Below are 25,180 nucleotides of genomic sequence, written 5' to 3' on the forward strand. Positions count from 1 at the left end.
ACCTACACAGTTAAAAGTGTTTCCTGACATTCAGAGGGAACCTCCCGTGTTTCAGTTTGTGCCCTTTGCCTCTGGTCCTGTTGCTGGAAACCACTGAGAAAAGCCTGGCTCTGTCCTCCCTTCAGGTATGTTGATGAGATCCCCTAAGCCAGCCCTTCTCCTACCTGAACAAGAGAGATATTTTGTGGAAGAAGTGTCAACAGGCCACAGCGCTATCAGAGCCACATTTGAGAAATGTGCTGGGGTCAGGACCATCCTTCCCAGTCCCACACCATGCTTTGCCTCACAACAGGCAAGCATGGGTGCCTGCCTGGAGCCCAGTGAACCTGAAAACTTTTAGGACTATGTGCTGTCCCAACAGGGCAAGAAGGAACACACAAGCCCTCATGCTGTGTGTGATGGCTTCGGGCTGAGAGATCATGGAGGGGTCTTGTGAGAACTGAAGAGATTTCTTTCTAAGCAGTAGCACCAGCTTGTGCTGGTGCATAATGGTCTGAACAACCTCCATGCAACTCCCTGCAGTGGGTACAGTGAAGTTGTCACTGCTGGCAGTGCATGTGAACGCTGCTGCTTTTTTCCAAGTCCCAACTCACTCTTTTTCCTTTCAGATACTCTCATGAAGAGATCGTTTCCTGTACGGAAGATGAGGCACCAGCCCAGCCAGCCCTAGACTGTGAGGTGCAAATGATTTATTTAAGATGTCTTTGTACTCTGCTGTAGGCCCCCAGTGGGATGAGAGCCTCTCCAGGTTGTTTGTGTTGGACCAAAGGCCCATGGTGCCGATAGACCAGACAGAAGGCATGGGCATCTGGAGAAACCAAGTCCACCCTGAGGAAATGTGTTCAGGTGGAAAAGGCACTTGCAGGACCAAAGGCTGCCCGAGTGTTAGTCCTGTTTCTCCCATTCATTTGCTGCCTGCTTTTGTGTGAACCAACCCACCTACTCGCTAGGCATTTGCACAGTGCAAATATCATCTGTTGGAATATCTTCTGCTCCAGATGTCCAAGCATGGTGCAGGAGGGAAGCCCAGTTTGTGGCTACTGTTTCTGTCTAAACTTGTGCTAGCTCCAGGGACCATTCTCCTCCATGACTCAAAGGTTCGATGCAAATTAGCTCCATGATACTCTTCATGAGGACAGCTCCTTCGGCAATGTGGATCATAACTTCCCACCTCTTGCCTTCCTCTGCTGCAGCTATGATCAGCCCTTCCTGTGTGATTTGAACAGCACACTTCCACTCTTCCTACCAGCACACTTTCTACCACCTGCAGAAGGGCTTGTGTGCTGCCCAGGCACTCTGGGTCTCAGGCTCTGACCCTGCTCTTGGTGATGCCAGATCAGAGCTGCATAAATTATTTAGGCTGGGAGAGGATCAGATTTTGGCAGAGGGTTGTTGAACCCTTCATGTGCTAGAAAAGCTACAGTGCTTACAAGGCACAACTTCAACTTCTGTACAATTTATAATTTCCCTTAATTTCTTAAAGCGCTCTAATTTTTACACTGTTGTGAAAGGATCTTTGTTTACAATGATTGCAGAGGGTAATATTTCCAGCATGAGTAACCATGGCAATGAATAATTCTATTCTTAGGAACTGTGCCAGCTGCACTAATGCCGTATAGTAGCACTCAAGGAGTTTGCTAATGAGGGAATTCTTGTTTATTGCAGGAGGACATTTTCCTGGGTCCACACATTAGCCTGTAGTTTCTTAAAAGCACATTCTTTATCGGTAATACATGGAGGGGAAAAAAACCAAACCAAACCAAGCAAATCTCAGTTACACAGTTCCTCTTGCACATAAGGTTTTCCTGTTTGTTTTTTTTCTTGGAAACTGTATTATGATACATTTTTCAAGGAAATTAATGGTATGTGATAGTATACTTTGTTTTTAGTACCACCTTCTACAATAAGGATGAGCTTAGAATACTCTAGAGCAGCTGTTTCTTACACAAAAAGACACCACCCTGTAAACTGATCTAGTCAAAGATATGCAGGTTTTATCATTAGAGGAAGGACTTCGAGTATTTTAAAATATTAATTTTATACCTAATTTTATTTGAGTAAAGAATAACTTTATATTAAACTACTTCTAAAAATAAGTATTACAGTTTGGAGTTGAATTGATTCAACACCAAAGCATTGAAATCGATTAATATATTGTTCTTATGTATGTATGAACATGATTATTATCTTTGTAAAAAAAGTACATAAAATAAGTATTTATTTTTGCATGTTTCATGATTTAAAAGCAATTTAAATTATTTTAACAATAAATGTTCCAAATACAATACCTTTTTAGCTTAATAATTTAGGATATGTTCAGTGGAAACCCTTAAGGAATAGCTAAACTACAGTTCCTGTCATTCCATGAACCATGGGCTCAGAGTACAAAAGCAACTGGGGCAATAAAACATCCTCTCCTGTTTTCAGAAAAACATTGACAACAATCCAAAGTCTCTTACCCAAGATAAAAATCCTTAGGAAAGATTTATGGAGTAATTGTTGAATTGGGCAAAGTTGCTTGAAATGGTTGTAGCTTGAGGGTTTCTAGAAAACCATTTCTTAGCCTTGTGCCTTTGATCAGAGATGGTGAATGTCCAAACAAACAGCACAGCACAAGCCTTCAGGTTTTTTCATGTCACAAAGCGGATTGATCTCTTTTCTGTGGTTAGCGATTTGGTGCCCTAATTAGTGGGCTCTGTTTTCACCAGTCTCTAAGTGACCTACATCTGCTCACAACCAGCTGTCGGGTGGCTCATGCGGTGCCCAGCCTCTCTCCACAGGGCTCCTCTTCATCACCCATTCCTGCTCTGCTCTCCAGAAAAGATCTGCCCATGTCCCCTAAGAGAAAGCAAGATCCAACAGCTAGAGTTTCCCAACAAGGTCAGTGTGGATTGACTTAAGAAAAATTCCTCCAAATTATGGTTCTGCTTGGCCTGGGATAGCTCGGTTCTTCTGTGGCTCAGTAACACCCCCAACTCTTTAGTATTTTAAAAACTGGGTCAGTTCCGACATGAAAACAGCCCAGAAAAGCCTTAGTAATTTTCCACCGAACTGACACAACTCAATGGCTGATTTTTTCTTCCCCAGTTTCTTTTTCCAGCTAAGATAATTCCCTGGGCTTAACTTTAATAATCAAGTTGCTTGTTTTTTTTCTCTGCCCCCTTAGACTGCAAATACTCATTGTGGGGAAATCTACAGCTCAGTTGTTTTTCTCCCTCCATTTCGTCCCAGTGCCGATAGACAGAGGACTGGTCCTCCCAGCCTGGTCGCCTCCATCCCAGCAGGGCGCTTCCCTGGCTCCACTTGGCACGGCAGCAGTTTGGCTCCTGGGCTGCCGAGCCCAGCCTGAACACACGTGCCAGGGCAAGGGCACTGCAAATGGATATGATACCTGCTGATTGGTAGGTTTCCTCCTGTATGTATGGAGCCATGCTCTCTCCTCTCCCTGCTTTCACTGGAAGCTTAGAGGAGATTTTCCAATGGGATGGTGGCACAGGAATAGTTTGTGTGCTTCTGTGAGCTGACCTGATGAACCCTGATAGACCCGATGGCAAACTTGATGAACCCTGCAGAAATTGCCTAAAAGAGAACTGGTGGCTGACCTTGAGCAGCTGACCTTATCTAAACTCTGAGCTACCCAGTGGTTGTTGCTATTTTCACGGGTGCCCCAGATAGCAGCCTGAAGGCGGAAATGCTCTATTTCTGGGTTTTGTTTTTAAATTTTTTATTAAAAGATGTACTGACAAAGAAAGCACTACAGAAAGGGAGAAGCAAAAAATGGGGGGGTGGCGGGGAGAGAGAAAGTCACTTTATAGAGCTTTTCCAGACAGCTGGCAGATATCCAAGCCCAGGCTCCTTCTCAGAGGTGTAAGTCCAGTGTGCACTTCTTAAGGTCTGTGGAGTTACCCCTGGTTTACACTGACGTGTGAGCAGTCCTGGCTGGCAGAGCTGTAGCAGTAGTGCAGGACAAATGATGAGGGAACAGGGAGGCTGCAGCAGGATTAGAAAATAAGGCTGTCCTGGAAGGGGAGATTTAAACAAATTCCTGCTGGGTTAAGGAGCTTGTGACGGGACCAGCGTTTTGCATGATGCCGTGGCTGTTCCTCCCAAGCAAGCTGAACTGGGATCCTGATTTTCATTTGCTGTGGGCAACAGACCATGCAGAAATCCTCTCTCCTTTTCAGACATGTTAATGTGGTGCCCAAAAAGCTCTGATGAGGGGTTTCCCACCACAGAGGGTTAAAGTGCTGTAGTTTCTGAGGCAGTCCTGTGTTCATCCTTTCTTTGGGCTGCAGTGGTGCTCATTAGAAGCAATTAATCTCCGGTGCTGTGCTCTCCTGTCAGCTCGTACCGCTGTCATGGGCCAACTCATCCGTGAGGAAGCAGCTGGGCATCCCATACTGACCACTGTCTCTCATGTCTCGCTTTGCTTTCACCCCTCACAGGTGGTTTGGGTAAATATGTGCATGGACATAATACATTAATGGCAGTCACAGTTATAAGCCCCACAATCAAGGGGAAACCTGGACAGCTTCTGCTGCTGCTGCTGCAAATTAAGTTCAAGACTGAATTAGATGCAGTTTGAGAGATGTGAGCCATTCCCCTGGGCCCAGGAGCTCTACAATCACTCTGTAAGAGGGCTGAAGAGGAATTAGTGCACTCGTTTGGGAAATGTTCTCTGATAGCTCTTTTCCTTAACTTCAGTGCCAGCTGTAGATGTAAAATGTTGCCATACATCTCCAGAGACCTGTCTTCCTGGACAAATTGTCTCCAATTCTTGGCATCCCTAAGACCATAGAAGTTACTGCTCAGCCAGATCAGAAGCTAGTTTTCAATACCTTCTACGACATATTCTTTACCAACATTGTTCTTTGGCCTTTCTATAAACCTGTTTTCCATTCAGAGCTGTTGCTAATGTAAAGGAGTTTGACTTAAGGGCTTCACTGCTGGTTTTGCAGGTGACAGTGTCTGTCCAAGTGGTTCCCAGTACATGGGCTGCGTGTTGCAAGGCAGCTGCCAGCAGCTTTACTTGTGGCTGGTGTGCCCAATATGTTCAAGCACTGAACACTCATTAACGAGTGTCCCTGCAGAGTTCAGGTGGTAGCCACAGCTCAGGAGGAGGTGTCAGGGAATGGTTTTAGCAGCGTGTCCTTCTTCCCCTGCAACCAGTGAGCCCAGGAGCCAGATCCTAGGAGCTCACTGGGTAGCTGGCATGGCAGGAGGGATGGCAGATGTGGGCAGACCAACTCTCCTGCCTTGCTAAGCTGGACACCCCTCCCAAGGACCTGGCTATGCTGCTGCCTTCTCCTAATGCTGCCAGAGCCCTGCAACAACCCTGTACCCTGCATGAACCCTGCACCCATTCCCTCTGCATCTCCAAGGGATTTATACAGGAAAGAAATCTCCGGAGGGTGAGGGGGAGAAGGAGTTCAAAGGCTTGTGAGGCAGAGGCTGCAGAGAGAGGTGTGGTGGGGAATTAATAATGGATTTTGCAATGGGAAAAAGAATTTCTGAAAGTGGAAAAAGATGCTCATCTAGTTAAACCACTTTTAGTTTGAGGCTCTTCTGTGTGCTTGGTGGTTAAATTCCTACTTCTGCAGTTTGTATATAGGTAGCAGTCCCAGGTAGTGTTCTTTCTGTTTAGGATCAGTATTGAACAAGGCCTGGGAAGAGGCTGAGTCTTCCAAGCTCAATCTTCTCTCTTGTATTTTTAATTAGTGCAGTAGTCCTTATCTTCCAGCAGTTGTTGAGGAAGAGTCTGGAATGACTTGTGACACTCTCCAGTTGTACCTTGTGATGTCCAGCCTGAAGTGGATGGGAAGGTTTGCCATGATTCTATCTGGCTGTTTGTGTTTTGTAAGCCATGCAGAGAAGTAGGTAGCTCAGGTGCACAGAGGGGGCTAAAACCCATCTTGGGGGCAGCTCCCACCCCATGCTGCTCTCACTGCCAAGAGCACCTCAAGGGTGGGAGAGGCTTTTCCGGGGTGGTTTGCAAGGGTGGCCAAGTGATGGGTCCCTATGAGACGACTGCATTCCCTCGTTGCTTTACAGGGTTGTGATGGAGGAAAACTTCCCTGTCAAGCCACAGGAAGCCTGCTGCATTGCCAGGGATGCAGTGCAGGAGCAGGAGGTATGAGGATGCAAAGGGAAGGCCACTGGATGGGAGAAATGCAACTATTTACCTCTCCACTCCTAGTAAGTTTGTCCAAGTGCTTTGCCCAAGAAGAGTCTGCTTGAGTCAGTGGCTTATGTTTAGAAATCGATTTTAATGCAAACACAGCAGAATACAGCTCTTTGGTGCCATTCCATGTACCACTGGCCCCTCCTTGGCTTGTATGAGCATGGATTTTACTTAATATCCATGCTAGGCCAAATTCTTATCTCAACTTAGGTTATACTTTTCCAATTATTCCTCAGGCTACCTTCTCTCCCCCCCCCCCCCCCTTTTTTTTCTCTAATCCCTACAGGCTTCCAAGACATGCTGAACTCGTCTGGGATTTTTCTTTTCCCTGTCAGGTCCTGGTTTTGGAGTTGTGGAGAACTGCAGTGAGCTTTCTGCAGAAAGACTACCCTGTGCTGCACTCAGAGGCTGTAGACTTGCCTGAAAAAACGGTGGAGAAATGAGGGTAGCCTGGCCACTATCTGTTGATTTCCATTATAAAGGAGCACCACAGACCATGCAGTATTTCAGTGATGCAACCCAGTCCTGTACCCACAGGCAGAATTTGGCCCTCTGTGTCCTTTCACAGGAGATGGAGGGAAGCCATGGAAGTAGTTCCGTCAGGGTGAGTACATTAACTTTCTGTTTTGAGATATAATTCTCAGAGTTAAAATGCATGAACAGATTTTACACTGAGATCTATGATTTCTTCCAAATTCTCTTCTTTTGTGCCTTCTGCATATGAGCTTTTGTTAGTCAGTTGCTACACAGCATTTTACAGCCTGTCTTTTGTGCAGTGACCTTTCAACTGCCGTGCTCTAATCACATTCAGCCTAAATGTATGGAGCATTTATTGTTTGCTTCAGGAGTTTTTAAATGGATGTTTCATTTAATATTCAGCCTTACTTGCCATTTGTCAGAAGGATCAACATCCTGTTGAATTTCACTCGGAGCAACCTCAGTTCGTCAGCTATGGGTCCGTGTCTTGTTTCATCAATAGCTGCAAATAGGCCTTAAGACCGTTTGTGTCAGTCACGTATAAAAGTGAAGACAACAGAGGTCTAAATACAGACCACTACAGAAATTACCATCCTTTTTCTTTCCTTATCTTCTTAGGCTCTGACCCACTTTTTCCCCCATATCTCATCTCTAGTAAATGTCTTGAGCTCCATCTGAGGGTGTCCTGTCAAGGGGAAACGAGAATTATGTTTGCTTTCTTCCCTTGTTTATGCTGTATGGAGCAGGCCTAAAAGGTTTCTCCCTCTTTATCTAATAATATTCTCTTGCATTCTTTTTATAATAACTCCAGGGCTTGTCCTAACAGACTCATTGGATAACTGGCATAATACAGATACATACAAAAAATGCTTTGCTGAGAGGAGTAATGATTTTTCATTAAGACTATTAATGTTCTTGGGGGACTTATATTCTGTTTCATTGAAATGCCTACAAATATATAGGAGAAAATATACTCATGTTAAGTGATTGGATAATGCTGCCATCTTAGCTAAGAGATGGGCAAGAGAGACACGTATGAGACATGTATGAGACATCCTGCAAATTCTTCAGCAAAAATAGGGAAAGACAAAGTTGACACTTGTCATATACTTTTCTTTTAGAGTTATAGGAAGCAGTCCAAGTCTTCTTATGTCTTGTTTTTATACAGAAATAAAAGCACAAGCAAGAGCACAAGCCAATTTTTTTTGTTTTCCTTGGTAGGTCACTGCTACAGAGCATTTTTTTTAAGTCCCAGCAACTGCTACTAAATCCTGACCTAATTTGGAGACTTTTCAAAGCACACAAATAAAACCAGGTTGACAAAGCTGATTTCAGAGACTGGTTTGTCTTCATTTATCTCAACTACAGGACTGCTACAGGGGCAGGAGGAGCACCACCAAATTGATCAGCCAGCGGCATTGCTTTCAAGAGTACTTCATTACTCTGAAGCAGCAGCATCAAATCCTACAAACTTCCTGGGATTCCTGGTGTGTTGGCCATAAGGTTAACCATTGCTTTATGTGAGCACTGACCTCCAGAAGCAGTTTTCTCCTTCTCTTGCCCGCTTAGCATTTTCCTAAGTTTCCCCTTTCCAACACCCAGGCACTTTTAGTGCCTGCAGCACTGACCTTCCTTGGTATTTGTTTCCTCTTCTGCACGTTCCTGCCTGTTATTTCAAGGGGAATTAAAGCTCTTTTAAAAGCCCTTGGATTTGGCTTCCTTTTCGCTACAGATGCTGCAAATTTGCCATATATCCCCCACAGTAGGGCTCCAGGCCCACTTGTTGTCAGTCATTCTAGCAGGATCGATTACCCAGGACAGGAGGTAAGAATGGGCAAATAAATTGACACTGAGAACAGTAATAAATGTCCTGGCCATAAACTTCCCCTACATATTCCATTTTTTTGCAGAGTTTAAATGACAAACATGAGGCAAGCTGTACTCAGATAGGAAGTCAGGACTGATGGGGAAGGAAGAAAAGGTATGATCAAGGCACAGGTTGTGGCAGTGATTAATTTAATCACTTTAATCACATGCTTATGTGGATGTGTTTCAGGATTTTGTTGCATCAAAGAAATCCAGCTCAAGTAGTTTTGGGACACTGACAAAGTTTTATTGCTCTTGCTAGCCCTTGTCTCTAAATCCAGTTATTTTCATTTTTTTAAATTACATTGTGGATCTCACTAAAATATCAATATTATATGACCTGCTCTCTCTAGCACTCTTCCTGTAATTCACCCCTGGGTCCTTCCTCCAAAGTGAGTGCTGCCAGTGTTGTTACTGCTTCCCCTCTGCAAATCATTCATTTCGTAAAGGCTCTCCTCTTGAATTAGAGAAAAGAGATTTCCTCTCTGGAGGACCAGAATTTTATCCTCATCACAGAGCTTTTACTACTGTGTAATACACGGCAATATTCTAATATCTGTCTTCTTTATCCATAAAATGAAAGCATTAATATCCCCATCTGTCAAAGATTACATGTAAACATTCATTCCTCCCAGAATGTCATGGAGATCCACATTCCCTTTCATATAAGCACTGCTGCTTCATCTGTCCTAACACTTGATCCACGGCAGCAGCCTTGGAGAGCGTATCAGAAGATATTCACACTCTACAGATTCATTCTCACATAAAGGTAAATACATGTATAAGCATATACTTGAAGAGGGCTTTCCACGAGTCATCGTGTACTCAGTGTCTGAATAATATTTTAGCACCATGAAAGGGAAGCTAACTTTAGGGAACCACAATAATTTCAAACTCTGGGGCTGTTTTCCAGGAGATTATATGCCTGAAGTCCTATGCCTTTTTACCCGTATGCTTTGGAATCTTTCAGCTCAAAATCTAGCTTGGTGCATTTTCCATGATGCTTGTCATTGGTCTATTATTTCCAGCAGCTCCAAGGTAAATTCTGTGTTTTCCTGCAGCTACATGGCGTATGACTTGTCCTCATCTACGTAATCCTTCTGTCTCCTAATCTGAGAGTCCTAGGTGCCAGGGAGCATGGGCTCAGTGAGCTGCTCTGAAAGGCACGGACAATGACCTTGCATAATTTCTGACTTTTTTTCTTAGCAACTGATTAAATTTTTGTGATTCATTGTATGAGTCATGTAATGGTTGTCTGTTTAATGTACAGCTTCTCAGCCGTGGCGCCCATTTCTGAGACGTGATGGATATCAGTAAATGGAATTACAGGTGCTTGGTTCATCTTGGAATCTCATCTGAAGTAGTGTGATAGTTCCTTGGTGTGGCCAGAAACCACATGCAGTTCCTCTTTCCCTCTGAGCATGGAGTGGGGTCTGGTCCATGGGTGCCAGTTTTCCTGGTTTCTCCATCTTGAGGACTTCAGCAGCAGCTAAACCAGAGGGAACCATCAGCTCAGGCAGATAGTCCTGCTTTTGGGAATGCTGTACAGAGGGGTCTGGGCATACCAGCACTGACACAGCCTTCCTAGATCCACCCTCTGTTACCTGGTCACAGGAGCACAGGCAGCCTCCAGCAGATCTGCTTTGGTTCACAGGTCTGACTCTTCACTCATATTTCCACATCAGACCTCAAATACTGGAAAAACTGATCTTTATGATGAGATCTTTTTCATGTACACTTTATTATGTTTTTCTCCCAAATAATCTCGATTTATTTAGACATACAAAGATCTGTGGTATCTGATCTGGATGGGCTAGAGAAGATGGGCAACATCTGGCTCTGGCTTACTTGTAGCAGGCATTTAATCAGATGCTTACAGTGTATGTGTTTGTGGATGTGTTTGCACAGTGGAAACTCCTCCCATGCTCCTCAGAGACTGGTGGTGATTTATTTTTTTAAAATCAAAAAATATTGCATTTTTGGATGATTTTATTCAGGTGGGAATAGCTGTAGGGAGACACTAGGCTGATGACAAGTAGCAAAACGTGAGAGCGTCCAGCATGTTGGATCTTAGAAAAGTATGCACAGAGATTCCCAGTACAATTATGCCTGTTGGACAATCTTAAGGCATTCCCTGCCAATATGCAATCCACAGGGGTACTCTGTAAAAAGCAATCCAGACAAAGAGAAAGAGGATGTGTTCACTTATCAGTTGACTAAAACTATTTTTACTTCCCATTATAATTTTTTGGCTGTTGCTGCTGCATTAAAAGTCTTACAGCAAGGACATAACATGTTTTTTTCCAAAAAGTTTTTGTCTTCACCACACTTTGCTTTCACCATACCTAGAGTTTTGCAGTCTTGTGTTTCGAGAGGATGGAGAGGACCTCGAGGCCAAGCTCTGTGGCAAATGTGTGGCAACAGCTCGCCTCGCCTCTCCCAGACTTTCTCTCTCAAGTGAGCATGATGCTGCCTCACTGAAAGAGATTTTAAGTCTTTGCTCAGGAGACGCTCTGGAGTGGTTCTGTGTTATTGAAATGACAGTTTTGTGTTGAAAATTTCTTTGCAGCTCACTCTCCTGCCAGAGCAGGTGTTGCGGGTTGGTTCCAAGGTTTGCACGTCATTGAGATCTGTGCTAACCTTGCCTCTTCACTGACTGCTTCAACACTGTGGGGAAATGGATGTAAGGGGAGACCAAAAGAACTAGGACAGGAGACAAATACCAGGAAATAACAGTTTGCAAATGAAGAAAGCCTCTGAGAGATCACATGGACATGGGGGTAGATCTGCATGAACTAAGTAACAAAATAAAAAACACACCTTGCAATTAAGGAAAATGAAAAACAGGTGACATTTCATGTGTGTGTGGGGAGGGTTCTCCTGATGCCTGGGAGAAATCTCCCCTCTCCTGGGAGAAATCAGCCCTTGAAGCTATCTGTTCTGGACAATGCCTATCTCACAGTTTCCTAGCTATGGGACTCAGCTAGGGATTTAATTTGTAACCAAGCCTGTAGTTTGCAAGATTTTCTTATCTATAAATCTTTGAATTTTTCTTGGTGACAAGGAAACACATCTCAGACCCTTCCAGAACCTTCCTCCTCATGCTTCAGCCATGCATGTGAGGCCACATGGGGTCCATATCCTTAGGATGTCACTAGGCCATCAAGATATCAGTCTGCTAATGGACTGATTATTTCATGTGCTTCATGAGCAATACAGCTGCTGGTGCACAGGAGCAGGGCCACCTCCCTCCTCGTGTCCACTAGCTTGCAACAGACCAGCATATCAGGTGACTGCGCTCATTTAGGGTAATTGGCTTGTCAGGGTGCACTCCTGAAAGCAGAAGAATTTAAGGAGTAAAGAGCCCATTTTGTGGGTCACAAAATCACTGTGAGAGAGAAGACTGGCCTATTTCCAGAGAGGAAGAGGAAAAGTGATTTTGAAAGAACCAGCTGGAGTCAGAAGGAGAAGTGTTTGCAGTCCAGTGCCCTCTTCACTGGATTGTGTAGGTTTAGGGCACATCTACACAGTCCCGTGGCAGACAGTTCACATCACATATATATAATTTTAATCCCAGATGCATCTCCAGAGTGAGCCAACTGGTTCCTTCCAAGATGAAACCCACAGCTGAGGTCTGACTTGACTCATACATTTTCCTCAGCAGAAGACCTGCTCCTAGACAGTATCACTCCATGGTGGCAAACCTAGCACAGGGCTGAACCATCAGGATCTTCTTTTCTCCGCTTGGAGGGTAGAACACTCCCAAGTCTCCCCTTCCCACTTCTCCCATGGCTCTAGGTCACAAGTGACCTCTAATCTGCTCCAGCCTTTCCTCAAAGGAATGCCAGGGAGTCCTGCAAGACACAGTGTTGGCAGGAAGAGGTGAGCGGGACCTGGTTGCATCCACTACCTATTCCCACTGTGGTGCAGAGAAGCTGGACACATTCGGCACTGGAAGGGAAGGAAGTGAAACCCCCAGGCCTTGGGCAGGGAAGGGGACAGAAAGGAACACAAGGCTGCTGTGGATACAGTGCCAGTAGCTCTCAATTAATAATACTTCTGGTTTTAGGCATTTTATATGCTTTGGACTGTGACATTTACCACAGTGTTGATACGTGTTCTGTCACCAAGTACAAAGGCATTGTGGCAGCTTGAGATCACTGCAGGTGTGTTACTCTGAGGTTGATTTTTTTCATTTTTTGGGATGGTTGTGCTATTTTCTTTGGGTCAACCTGCCCAAATTCAACACCACAAGACATGACCATTGCCTGTCTTTGTGCTTTGATTTTAGGAACTCTCTTTACCAGAGGGAAAACAGATGCTTCCCATCCAGACTAATCAGGGAAGAAGTTTCACCCAGGGGATGCATCTATTTAAAGATAGTTTAAATGTAATCAAATTGGGCAAGTTTGAGGACCAGCAGAGCTCTGCCATGAGGGACAAAGCAAAGGAACTGAATAAAATTATTAAAATCTTTGCTCACACAACATTCTGGGGACTCTGTTGTACACTTTGCTATGAACTGAAATACCCGGAGGATAAAGCAGCAGCTGGGATTAAAACAAAGCTGGCATCAGTCCAAAGTACCAGTAAATCACGTGGGATTATTACTTCACTAGAGATTTTACTGGTGTGGAAAGAAAAGAAAGTAGAAACCGATTTCTACTAAACAAAGGATTTAAGAGGAATGTCCAGCAAAACTAAACCCTCATCCTGCAAAATCTCTACCCAGTTCTTAACTATGAAATTAACAATGTATGAAACTCTAAACTCACTGTTTCCAAACAGGATTGGGGATCTGACAAGGGCTGCACTGTTCCGTAAGGGATTATTTTCCTCCATGCAGTTTATAAGATGACATACAAAGGATAGGAAATATTCAAATGGGCATAGATTTCTTATCTACAAAATTTTCTTTTCTGTTTATACAGACATTGAGTGTGAACACAGAGAGCAAGTGTTGTTAGAGCAGAAAGGTGGAAGAGGTGAGAAGGAAGGAAAAAATAGGAAATAAAAGAGAGCCTTAAAAATACAGTGGAGCAGAAGTGTCAGAACAGTCCCTAAAGTAACCTGGCTGAGGGCAATGATGAACGACGCAGAACTAGTGGCTGAAGCATCCTCCTTTAACCACATTCCCTGGGAGGCTTCGGTCTGGACCACTTTCCAGAAACCAGCCACAGCTCATAGCTGGTACCATATGACAACAGATGTTTAACAACATCCTCTGGGAAACGAATTTGTGCAAGCCAAACCCCCAGTAAACATGTCATGATACCCAAGAGCATAAAATCAGTAGGAAGACTGGATTTTGTCATGGAAAACAGGACTGAAGAGCAATTAGAAATGGACCAGTACTGTCTCCCTCTGACTGGAGCCTGCTGGATGTCTGATGTGCTGCCTTGTCTCATTACTGAGGCTGGGATAACTTTATTGAGAACCAGAAGTAATTTTTAAAAAATGAAAATTAAACCCTCCCCACTTGTCTCCAAAGCAAATGTTATGTTTTAGAGGTTATTAGTAAATCAGCTGCTCTATATAAGGTTCTTGGTCACTGCTATGGTGGAATGTGCCTTGGGCTTGGCTTTGCTAAGAAGCACAGATTAATCCCCTGCCACTCTTTCTTCCAAGGCTCCAGCACAAATGGTTCAAAGGAAAGTGTTAGTGCAGACTGTGTGGAACTGTGCATTAATTGAGCTCGCTGCAAGGCAGGTGTATACAGAGTGGCTGCAAGTCAAGCATTGCTTGAGGAGGCAAATGTGAGTATTCTGGGATGCGAGTAATCTGGCCAGAGCCTCTGGCCTGGATTTTTGCTGAATTTGTCACTTGACATCTTCTTAGAGCGAAAGCATCAGGAGTCCAAATGTCTAGGTAGGATATGGGAAGTGAATACTGTGAAAGCCTCCATCTCCGTCACTGCATTATCTCATTATGGCAGATGCTTCAAGGTAATGCCATTCATATGACGTTCACACCAACTATACCTATGTTTTCATATCATCTCTTATGATAATATCTGAGCCCTGCACAGTCAATACTTGTTGGAAACTCTAGTAAACATGTGTAGTTAATCCACAGATGTTTCCCCTCCTTGTGGTAGGAGTGCTTCAGTTTTTCAGCTTTTTTTCTTCTCTTTTATATCCTTCTCTGTTTGATGAGCTGATTTTAATGTGTTGTTATGCTCCCAGTGGAGAATAAGCTTTTCAGCACGGAGGATCAGCAACTAGAATTCACAGTTTCTTTTAGAAACGTGTTCGACAGACCAACCCTTTGACCAAGAAAGTAAATTTAGATCATAATAAAGTATTGTAAAAGAGTACATTAGACACTCTCTTTCCTTGTTGCTTCATGCTCCTATTGGAGCACATCTAACCAAAAAGATTCAGAATGAAATTCATGTCCTGCCTTTCCTGTCTTGGATTCTCTGGAGCATATGAGTTTACTTCGTGCAGTCACAGTCCTTTTGCATGTCAAAGCCACGTATTTGTAATCCCATTCTGTTTTATCACCGATGTAATGGCATTTACTGGAAAGCAGGTTAGGAAAAAATAGCCTGGGCTAATTTCTTTCAAAACCCTGCAATTTAACCTGTATGTCGGAAGATGGCAGCAGTAAAGCACATTTAGGGCCTTTTTTGTCCACAGGCCTTTGTTTCAAACCATGTTTTTGTTCCAAAAAGCGGCAGATTTTTTAAAAGGTGTCACTTATAACAGTGCCATCAAGTATGACAAGCGTCAATCCAATAAATGTGAATACATGACTGCCTTTCATCCTGATGGAAATCAGTATCAAGACAAAAATACACCTTACTATATGTAAGAGCTTTTAGAAAAATCATGGTGCCCTATTATCTTAGGAAAACTAGTGTTCCATAAGAACACTACCCATAAGAAAAAATAACATATTTCTGTAAATGTTCATGTATGTATAATTATGCAATACAGCAAACATTTACTGAAATTCAAGGCTCATTGCTTTTAAATAAAAATCTTCTTATTTGTATTGTAAGCATTTCTCCCAGTGAAAACTACATTTTAAAGATCATGAAAAGCAGAGAGTCTGCAATGGGAATATTCTCAAAGACTTTGACTGTGAGTCTGTCAGCTTCACCCATAGCTTAACAGGGTGTCAGCTATCAAAGGACACAGTGATGCAAACTGTGTTTGATTGAGGCTGTTATCACAAAAAGAAAAGCCAAGAAATGAGGCACTGTCACTGAGCCTTTGTCCCCTTCTGCAATAATAACAACTTAATATGGCTACTAGACCATATTCTCAAGGTTTACTATCTGATGTGGCTGTCAATATGCCTTCTGAATCTTGGCATGACAAGGCCTGCCCTTCTTCTTCATGTTCTGACCTAACCAGTTGCCATACTTTGCTGGATCCTCGCAAATGTCATTGCATTTCACTCTCACTTCAGAGAGATTTGAAGCAATTCAATCTACTCTTTTCTGTCACTTCAAGGGGACAGTTCTGGAAACACTCCTGTGTGAAGTAAACCAGATGCTGGTTTTGACAGTGTGTGATACTGTCTGTGGCATAAAACCAGTGCAATATGTCTATAGATGACAGTGTTTATCCCATCAACCATGTACTTCACACTCTTCACTTCAGGAAGGATGACTTACTGCAGGACACCTTTCTGTAACTACTACTGAAGAACCAAGTGTCTTTTTCCAGGCAGAGCTCTTCAAGTGCTCTGACTGTGCCATGTGTCATTGCAGTGTGCCTTTCCCTCGCGAATTATGAACTCTGGACAGTTTCTTCTCCCTAGGTCAAGCTCTATGCTTTTGTTTGACATACAGGATTCATATGTCTCCAGTTAACAGGTTCAGGAGTCCAAGTAATTTCTGTTCTTCACTGGATATATATATAAAAATGCGTATGTAATGCAAAACATGCCAGTGTTACCTTTATTTTGTACTATTGATTTCTTGCAACTTTATTCATGCATGTGGCATAGAAATAGCATGAGACACTCATATATTTTCCACAAGAAGTTATTTGTCTTGTACAACTCACTTCTGCTGCTCAGCTGCTATCAATGGGTGTTTCTTAACTTCCTCAATGAGCCTGGTCAGACTGACATCAGTTGAAGATCAAATCCTATGTGATTAACTGTGCAATAACCACAGCTAATATGGTCTTACCCTGTATACCTCTAGTAATCCATGTAAGACCTAAGTAATCTAGTCAAAATAATTTGTGAGACGTGTGTCACTTGTCAGAAAGGGAGAAGAATAGCTGTTGTTCTTCTGCCTTTCCCAGTTTCAGAGCTCCTAATGATCAGAGATGCACCTTTCCACAGCATACAGCTGCTTCTCAGGACAGCTATAAGTCACTGCAGTGCAGTTATTCCTCCTGTGTAACACAGATATGTAACACAATCCATCACTGAATTACTCCAGAGCTCAGTCAATGTGATTCATCTAATTTTACAAAGCTCTGCCATTACTTGTTTTAATGCAGATGCAATGGATCATGATGATATAAGCCATAAAAATTAGCAGTGTGGTTTGAGTAGTATATTTACCATGCAAGAGAGGGAAAAAAGGGTATTCGAAAGCTGGTACCATCCTAAGTCCTGAGAACCAGCTGGATTTCCAGCTGATTTTTAGAGGCACCCTGACCTAGTATTTGAGAAAAAAAAGGTTTGTAATGAAGAAGTCAAGTTAGGTCGGAGATGTGGAGACTGCATTTTTCACAGTGTTTATTTTACAAACCTTAGTGTTTTAATCCTGTACTACAAATTTTCATAGAATGAAAAATCAAAAAGGTAATGAATGGACATATTCCCTTAGAGTTAGGAAGAGTAGAGTTTATGAAATCAGAGTTGACAATTTATGGAAATCAGAGTAGACAGCACCACAAATACCATTCAGTCACACATCTTCCTTAGATACATGGGCTCTGCATATGACTACAGGTAAGATTTTTCCTGTTTTGCTGTATTTAAAAACAAGCTTCAAATCACATTTTCTCAGTTGAGAGAGCTTTTATGTAATACAGGATTGTTATCAGTGATAACAATTGAAGTAACACTTTATTTATTCCACTCAGTGGGTGGGGACAGACAATAAAATAATCTGTATCCCTTTTAATTTAATTTTGCCATGGGAATCATTGGTGCTACTTGGAAAAATCTCTGCATAGAAGGAATATATATTTTTGAAAATATGAAACATTTTGAGTTTTGCCTGGAAAAACCACTCAGTCACTCATGACACTAAGGAAATACATTAATGGGCTTTTCCTCTGCATCTAATCAGAAATTCTTCACTATAGGTAGTTGTACTTCCATAGAGGTTCAAAATAGAAAATGATTTAGCTACTCTATCTGATGTATGGCAGATGTCCCCATATATTAAATGGATTCCAGTAGCCTCCAGAGAGACTACTTTATTCAGTATAAGCTGGGGTGTATTACAACAGCTTAAGCCACTCTTATTTATATTCAGATCCCTGTTGAACAATCAGAAGTTCAAGTTTGTGGACAAATTGGTTTCTCAATGTGTGTCTGCTCAGCCTATAAGGCCTCGATGCCTCCAACCCCCCTTAGGTCCTGAGCCCCTGTATCTGCAAGTGCCGCACTTGGGTCGGCGTGTTCCCTTTCTGACTATATCGGACAGGATACAAGCAAGAGGCTGCTATGTTGATTTCCCCAACTTCTTCTGTTTCCACAGAACATGCCACTGCCTGTTCCAGCAGTGATGCTATGCATGGAAACACCTGCAAACCTTTGTGCAAGTGTAGGTCCAGCAAAGCAGGAGCTGTCCTTGAGCCACAGTGGGATCGGCACAGTGGGATCAGCTCTCTTGGAGCCACAAAAACCCTCAAAATTCTGCTTAGAAAGTCTGGAAATAAAAGTTGGGCTTTGGATATTCGTTTCGGGTTGAGTTACCGAACTATGGAAAAGAAAGGGATTTGAGATTCTTCTGAATTACCGGACAGTTATTGTAGACTGTCAGTAGTGCCCCTGACTCTTTATTTCTGCAAAATTTGAGAAAAAAAGGTCTCTAACACTGAGAGATACTTTTGCAGAAATGTTATTTATTGGCATTGCACACATGGGAAGAACTTCACCACCCACAGTCAAAGCTGGAGAGCAGCTGATGACATATAACCAAGGCCTCAAGAAAGTATCCGAGGTAGGCACTTGATTACAGAGTACAGTGCAGTGATTACAAACAAAGGTACTCCCACATCAGAAATCTTGGTCAGCATGTTTTAAGATCTATGAATAGCTTAAAATATTAATTTGAGCCGATTTCTACATTCAGTATTTAGAAATAAACCCCATTTCCCCACATACGGCTAAAACTTCAAAGTGATAAGAATTTTCACATGTAGTCCTTATCTTGTTGCTCAGTAGGACATTAGCTAAATGCTTACATTAATGGTTAGGCTTTTCCATAACACAGGGGAGAATACTATAATTGTGGCAATGCAGACTCCGCCTGCAAGGCCTGGAATATTGCATTTTCCATTTTTGCCTCAATTCGTCAGTTGGAGTTGTAAAAATAGGATGTGACATCCACCTGGGCTTGTGTGTGTGAAATAGCAGCTGTGTGAGACGTGATAAGCAATAATTGGCTGCCTGCAGAGCAAGAAAACACCCACGTAACTGACATCTCTCTCTTCTAAAACATTAGGCAAGAAAGCCTTTCAACAAGGGACAGGCAGCCTCTCAGGAAACAACTGTCAAATCTGCTTACATCATTGTGTCTCATTAAACTGGGAAATGCAACTCTTCTAGTCATTATTTCAGACAGTGCATCATCCCACCATCCATCAAGACAGTATTATTATAATGGATTATTTGTGTCAGTGTTTACCTGAGCAGAGTTCTTGGAGACTCCTGTAATTCAGACTTTTTCTTTTACAGGAAGATGAATAAACTATTTAAAAGTAGGAATTCTTAGGAAAGAAATAGAAAACAACACAAAAAGCATTGTCACATTGCAAAAAAAATTCATATTGCCATACACCTTCAACACTGTAGTCTCTTCAAACCACTCTGTCACAACAAGGGTATGGAAGAGTCAAAAAAAAAGAAGCATAAGAGATCAAAGGAATAGCACCTCTATTAGGAATGAGTATATCATCTAAGTGTCTTCAAAGTAGAAGTGAGACAACTTGGGGAGGGGTGGTGGTGTCATATGGGTCTACAAAGTCTGAGTGACAATAAGAAATTAACCATGGAGTGTTAGTCACCATTTTTCATAATTCAGAAATCATAAATTTATCATAATTTTTATTTGTCATAAAAATTATGATAAATTTTTATCATAAATCAGAAATTTACCTATAAAATGAAGTTGTTATGTTCAACGCTGTTCAATTCCAAACAATCAAAAGAATGTACTTTCTGTGTAGTACACAGCCAAATGGTAGAACTCACACTGCAGAGTACTTTAGATGCTGAATGACGAGTTCACTCCATGAGTCTGTAGAAGATAAAACCTCTGACAACTGAAATAACTGTTATTGCAACTTCTTGATGAGGAGCTTCTCTGGACTGCTGAAACATGGGATATGCAATGTGTATCCTATTCTTACACTCTTCCTTAAACACTGACTTCTATGAGCTAGCTGGACCTTTAACGTAGCAATAAACTTACTGGTATGTTTCAATGGTGTAAATAAATTTTTACTGTTGCTATCGTTATTATAAGAAAAGTGATAAAACAGTACCTTACATCATTAGAATTATTTATTTTTAAAAACATGCTGTTATCACTGATATAAAAAAAAATCTCAAAGACCTCTTTGCCTGGAACTGAAAAGTAATATGGAGCTAGGAACAACTGGTATTGCAATTAAGGCCTTGGATCAGTAGTAGAGTTATTTTTCTCCAACTTTTCAGATTATTAGTTTGGGGGGTTTTTTAATTTTTAAAATGCAATACTTTCCTTTTTTCGATCTGTAACTCTCACCTGATTTCAATTTTCTTATTAAAAAGAAAAACCCCACCAATGCAGGCTCTGGAAGCATCTAAAATACATAGTTAAGAAAACATCTCATTGTATTTCCAACACCTTTCATCTGCGATGCCAGGACAAGGTGTGACAATGGCTGCGACTCCTTAGGTTGCTGTCATCTAGAGCCTTCAACCACTGGATCTCATTATGTGAATGTTTTGGGGCAGAGACCTTCTAACTTATAAGCAATACTGCAGTAGAGTCCCAAGAAAAATACCATTTGAGAGTTGTCTTGAGCTCATAAAAGCTCTTCTCCTCCTCAGCCATGTGTGATATCCTCTGAGATTCGAAGTCATAAGAGAAGAAACGAAAATAAAAGTGACGTAGTCAGCAGTGTGGCCTTTGCAGCTGCAAACCCATTGGAAGTTAGAAGAAATTGTCTCCTGATACAGGAAATACTGTGCAGATAGGGACCACAGCAGCAGCTGGCTGGCCAAATCCAGATTCTGATACCTAAATGCCACAGATGCCTGCTAGAAGCATTACATTTGCACTCTGTTTTGGCACACGTCAGATCTACATGGAGAAAAAACCACTGGCTTTTAACAACAATCATACCAAGGGTCTTTTCAAAGTCTCAGTATTAAGAAAAGTGGGTGTTTTCATATTGTTGTTTCCTCACTACATATATTTGCTTCAACTATCATGAAGCTTTGTAGTTTAAATAATCAGCAGTGGTGTGATAGTACAGTTAATGAAAAACAGAAAGCCATGCTTGTGAAGGATAGAGAATGAGTATAAAATGGGATGGAATTTTTATTTTTATTCATGAATTTTATTCAAGAGCTTTGAGTTAACTAGGAGCATGGTTTCTACAAGTAATATGTCTGGTCTACTAGTAATATGCAAGACAAAAAGGAAGGTAAGGATAGAAAACAATACAGGGAATGAAGGTTTCAGTATTGGTCCCAGTAAAGGCCACCCAAAGCACTGGCTGCTGCCTGGGCTGGTCAGTGGCTGGCATCAGCCAGCATCCCACTGCCTGCATTGGAAAAGGTCAGAGTGAACTGCCTGGGATTATGTGATGCCTGAGAAACTGAGCCAGGCATCTGACTTCCACATCTCCCTTCCCACCGTGTGGCTACCATCCCTGGAGGAGAAGAAAGAGGTTTAAAAGAAGGGTTTCAGGATGTTTAGGAGCACTATGCACAACGACTGTGTTTTTAAAATCCCTCAAGACAAAAGGAGGAGCAGACTCCATCCCTCCACTGCCAACTCTATTCTGGCTTCCCATTCTCTGATGGGATAACATCAGAAACAAGAACAAGATCTGGCCTGAGCTTGGGTTTCTTCATTTACTCCTCTTCACTCATGTGACAGCAATGCTGGAGGGGAAGTAGGGACCACTCACCAGCGAAGGAAGAGATGAGGCTTCTAAAGGGAACTGGTGTGAGATGGCATAGGACTGAATTGCCTGGAGGTGATAGATGACTATCTCAGGAGGTGACAAGCAATAAGATCTTGTAATTTTGGAAAATGGAGAGGTGTGAGAAGAGAAAGGAAATATCAAGGAGTTATTTTGCTCTAGCACTTTGGGCATAAAAAAGTCACTTTTGGCTGTGTGGCTGAGAAACCCTGGACTAGCCCTTAGCTCTGCAGGAAATACAAGGAGAGTCTTTCATATTCTTCACACAATAATCTGAACAACAAACATAGACTAAATTCTGAATCTAAAACTAATGGCCTTATTCTTTATGATGATGAATACCACAAACTTCTGTGAGGTCGTGCATCTTAGGAGGCAGCTCGGTGTGTCATGGTCTTGCAGTACTGAGGCAATCTAGTGAGACTGCTAGTACAGAGCAACATGAGACCTGGGAAAGACCCAGATGCACCCCATGTGGCCACTTAATGCCTGAATGTGGGTGGGAAAATCCCTTCCCCTTCAAACGCTTCTTTTTACCCATTCTTGTAAAGAAGAGAAAAGTATCCACCTCCACCAGAAAGGTATTTGGGAATTATAACCACCATATGAAAGCAAGGCATTTCATAGAGTTTTCTTTGAGGCTTTGTGCTAAATGTATTTTATATTATTCCAGTGTCTGAGTTAGCCATGAAGTTAATACATTAAGAATATAGTCTGAGAGGTGTGACTGCCAAAGTCACTATGTGGCACTGGGCAGAGTTTCTTGCATGTCCTTTCTAATAGAAAAGTGTGGTGATAACATCTCAGCAGGCAGCTGCAGGGTTTGATATCAATGATTATACACTGTTTTGAAAGTTCAGACTCATTATAAGAGTACTGATATGGGGGTCTGGGCACATGTGAAATGAAATTAGGCTCTCAGTCTTGCTGCTAGAGAGGAACAATAAAAACTTGCCTAGCAGACATAGGCAGTTTCTGAAGGAAAGACCTTAGGCTGCCACAAAAGCTGCCCTATTCCTTCAGCACTGCCAGATCAGGGGCAGGCTGGTGGTGCTACCTGGGTGGGAATACTAATGTTAAATGTGCCTGCAGTACTCACATTCAACAAATACTTTTTTTTCCCAGCAAAAAGTTCATTTGGAAAACAATAGAAAATACTTAAAGGAAAGTCTCTTCTCTGGAAGCGAATACCCTTGCTAAAGTTGTACTCCCAACATACAGGTCAGGGGCCCTAGCTTTCACGAGCAGTGTAGGTCAGTGTAATGGAGGATCATGCCAAATATCCCTTATCTGTCCTCTCGGATAGGCGTGTTATTTTTTCCCAGATGAAAATGCTAGACTAAAATTTGACAAGAAGACAAAACAACCGTACACAGGCTGGTAATGATGATATCATTGGGTGTCCTGTAGCTTTGAGTTATTAACAGCATGGCAAAATTCATTAGCATGTCAAAGCACCACAGCACAGAATGCACACAGGCCGGCATAAAGAATTAGAGCATGAAAGACAGCTTATGTGGAGAGTCACCAACAATGAAAAAAAGAGAAATATTGTGCTTGGGGCAATTCTCATTCATCAGAGTCTTGTCAGTGTGGTTAGAGACTACAAAATAAATGTGTCTAACCACATTTTGTTTGGCCACCCTAGAAAGCAAAGGTTATGAGGGTATCCTCCAGGTTTTTTTATGTGGATGTGTATAGGACCCTTTTCTATACTTCATCAGCAATTTCCTTTCTGCTGTATAGTATGTGGTGCCATATCATATAGTAGAAGGTACAGCAATTAGTCCATTTTCACAGAATCACAGAATATTGTGAGTTGAAAGGGACCCACAAGGATCATGAAGTCCAACTCTTAAATGAGGGCCCATACAGGGATCAAATCCACAACCTTGGCATTATTAGCACCAGGCTCTAACCAACTGAGCTAATTCTGTCCCTCTAGATTGATGTATTTTTACTCTCAGGCAATGTAAATCACTGCAGCCTCCCCGAAGTCATCAGAGTAGTGTTGATTTAGAGTCTTAGGTCTCCAGATCAAAGCCAGTTGTCATGCTGCAATCTGCCAAGGCCTTGCAAGCTGGTGCAATAACTGTGGAGGTGATTTTGATAATAGTCTTCTGCTATAGGTACTGGTGGTGATAATTAACCAGATAACAGTCCCTCTGAGTTACTGGTCTGTCAAGGGTCATTTCAGTGCTAAGGTGTGCTTAGGTTCCTTATGTTTTCCAGGCAAGACACAGAACCGATTTTGTATTTACTGTAACTGAACCATAAGGAAGTGTAATGCTAATGAAGAGTAGTGTCCTACTTAGATCCCAAACTGGAAAATTGCCTCTCTGCCTGTTTGAAGGTTTGTTTGGTTCCAGTGCACTGTTCTTTTTGAGTCCTACACAGTCAGTCATTTTCACTGCCTTCTTTTCCCCATAATTTTATGGCAAACCTGTCTCCCATTAAGGGTTGAGAGTAGGGTATATCCTGCTTCAAAACTCAGTAAGAACCTGTGACTTCAGTGACTTTGGCAGCACTACCATCTTTATCTATGCAGCGTAACATGAAGTGAGAGATTGTTTTACTAACATTAATGTTCAGTGGAACTGGAGCAGCCCAGCATGAAAAATTGATGTTAGCTAACTAGCAAGTGTTAGGTATGAGTAATGAAAGAAATGTGGGAGGCAAACTTTGCCCACTCACTTTGTGTAATACTTGTATCTCTGCAAAGAATAGCCTCTTTGTGCAGGCATAAGTCTTGTATTCATTTCCTGCTCTGATCTTATCTAGAGAATTTGAGTGACCCTGATATGCCATTAAATTTTGGTCCCTATACACAAAACTACTCCTTCCATTTTTATTCATGTCTTAGCATTACTGGTCACCCTATTTTTCTCCTCCACAGATAGATCAACACCCTGTAATATCCTTGGGCTGCTTTTGTGTGTAAGTCATAACACGGAGCAAATGTGATCAGGTAATAACAGTCACAGCTTTTGAAAAGGAGAATACTGTAATGTGATCACATACGTGTGGAGTCAGACATACACTGCTCTGAGTCTCAGAGGTTTGGTATTTTAAAGATAGAAAGACTCTCTATCTATAACCTACCTATGATCTGTAGTCTAAATACTGTTATCTATAGTTCACCATGCAATAATTCTAATCTTCTGCAATATAGATTTTCCCACAAATCAGGGCCACGATTCTCAACTATTTGTGTAGACATGCCAAGAAAGAAACAGTCCAGACTTTTTCAATATCAGTGTAGGTTGTTAGATACACTGTTATCCAGGGTTTTGAGTATCTCCAGGAGTGG

The 25,180-nt window shown here is 42.2% G+C and overlaps 1 protein-coding gene across 1 annotated transcript in view; it reads left to right on the plus strand.

The window, feature by feature from the left end:
* The window catches only part of SPATA13 (spermatogenesis associated 13), a 222,330-nt gene that overhangs the window by 2,507 nt on the left and 194,643 nt on the right, over nucleotides 1–25,180 (plus strand). Inside the window, exons 3-5 of the mRNA XM_039378650.1 lie at nucleotides 609–678; nucleotides 6,052–6,195; nucleotides 6,517–6,785. Of these exons, the coding sequence (XP_039234584.1) occupies nucleotides 6,621–6,785 (165 nt within the window). The 5' untranslated portion in view covers nucleotides 609–678; nucleotides 6,052–6,195; nucleotides 6,517–6,620. The remainder of the gene's footprint in view (nucleotides 1–608; nucleotides 679–6,051; nucleotides 6,196–6,516; nucleotides 6,786–25,180) is intronic.

The sequence above is a fragment of the Pipra filicauda genome, unplaced genomic scaffold, assembly GCF_003945595.2.
Source record: "Pipra filicauda isolate LSUMZ 115617 unplaced genomic scaffold, ASM394559v2 scaffold142_size1944046_pilon, whole genome shotgun sequence".
Classification (NCBI taxonomy): domain Eukaryota; kingdom Metazoa; phylum Chordata; class Aves; order Passeriformes; family Pipridae; genus Pipra; species Pipra filicauda.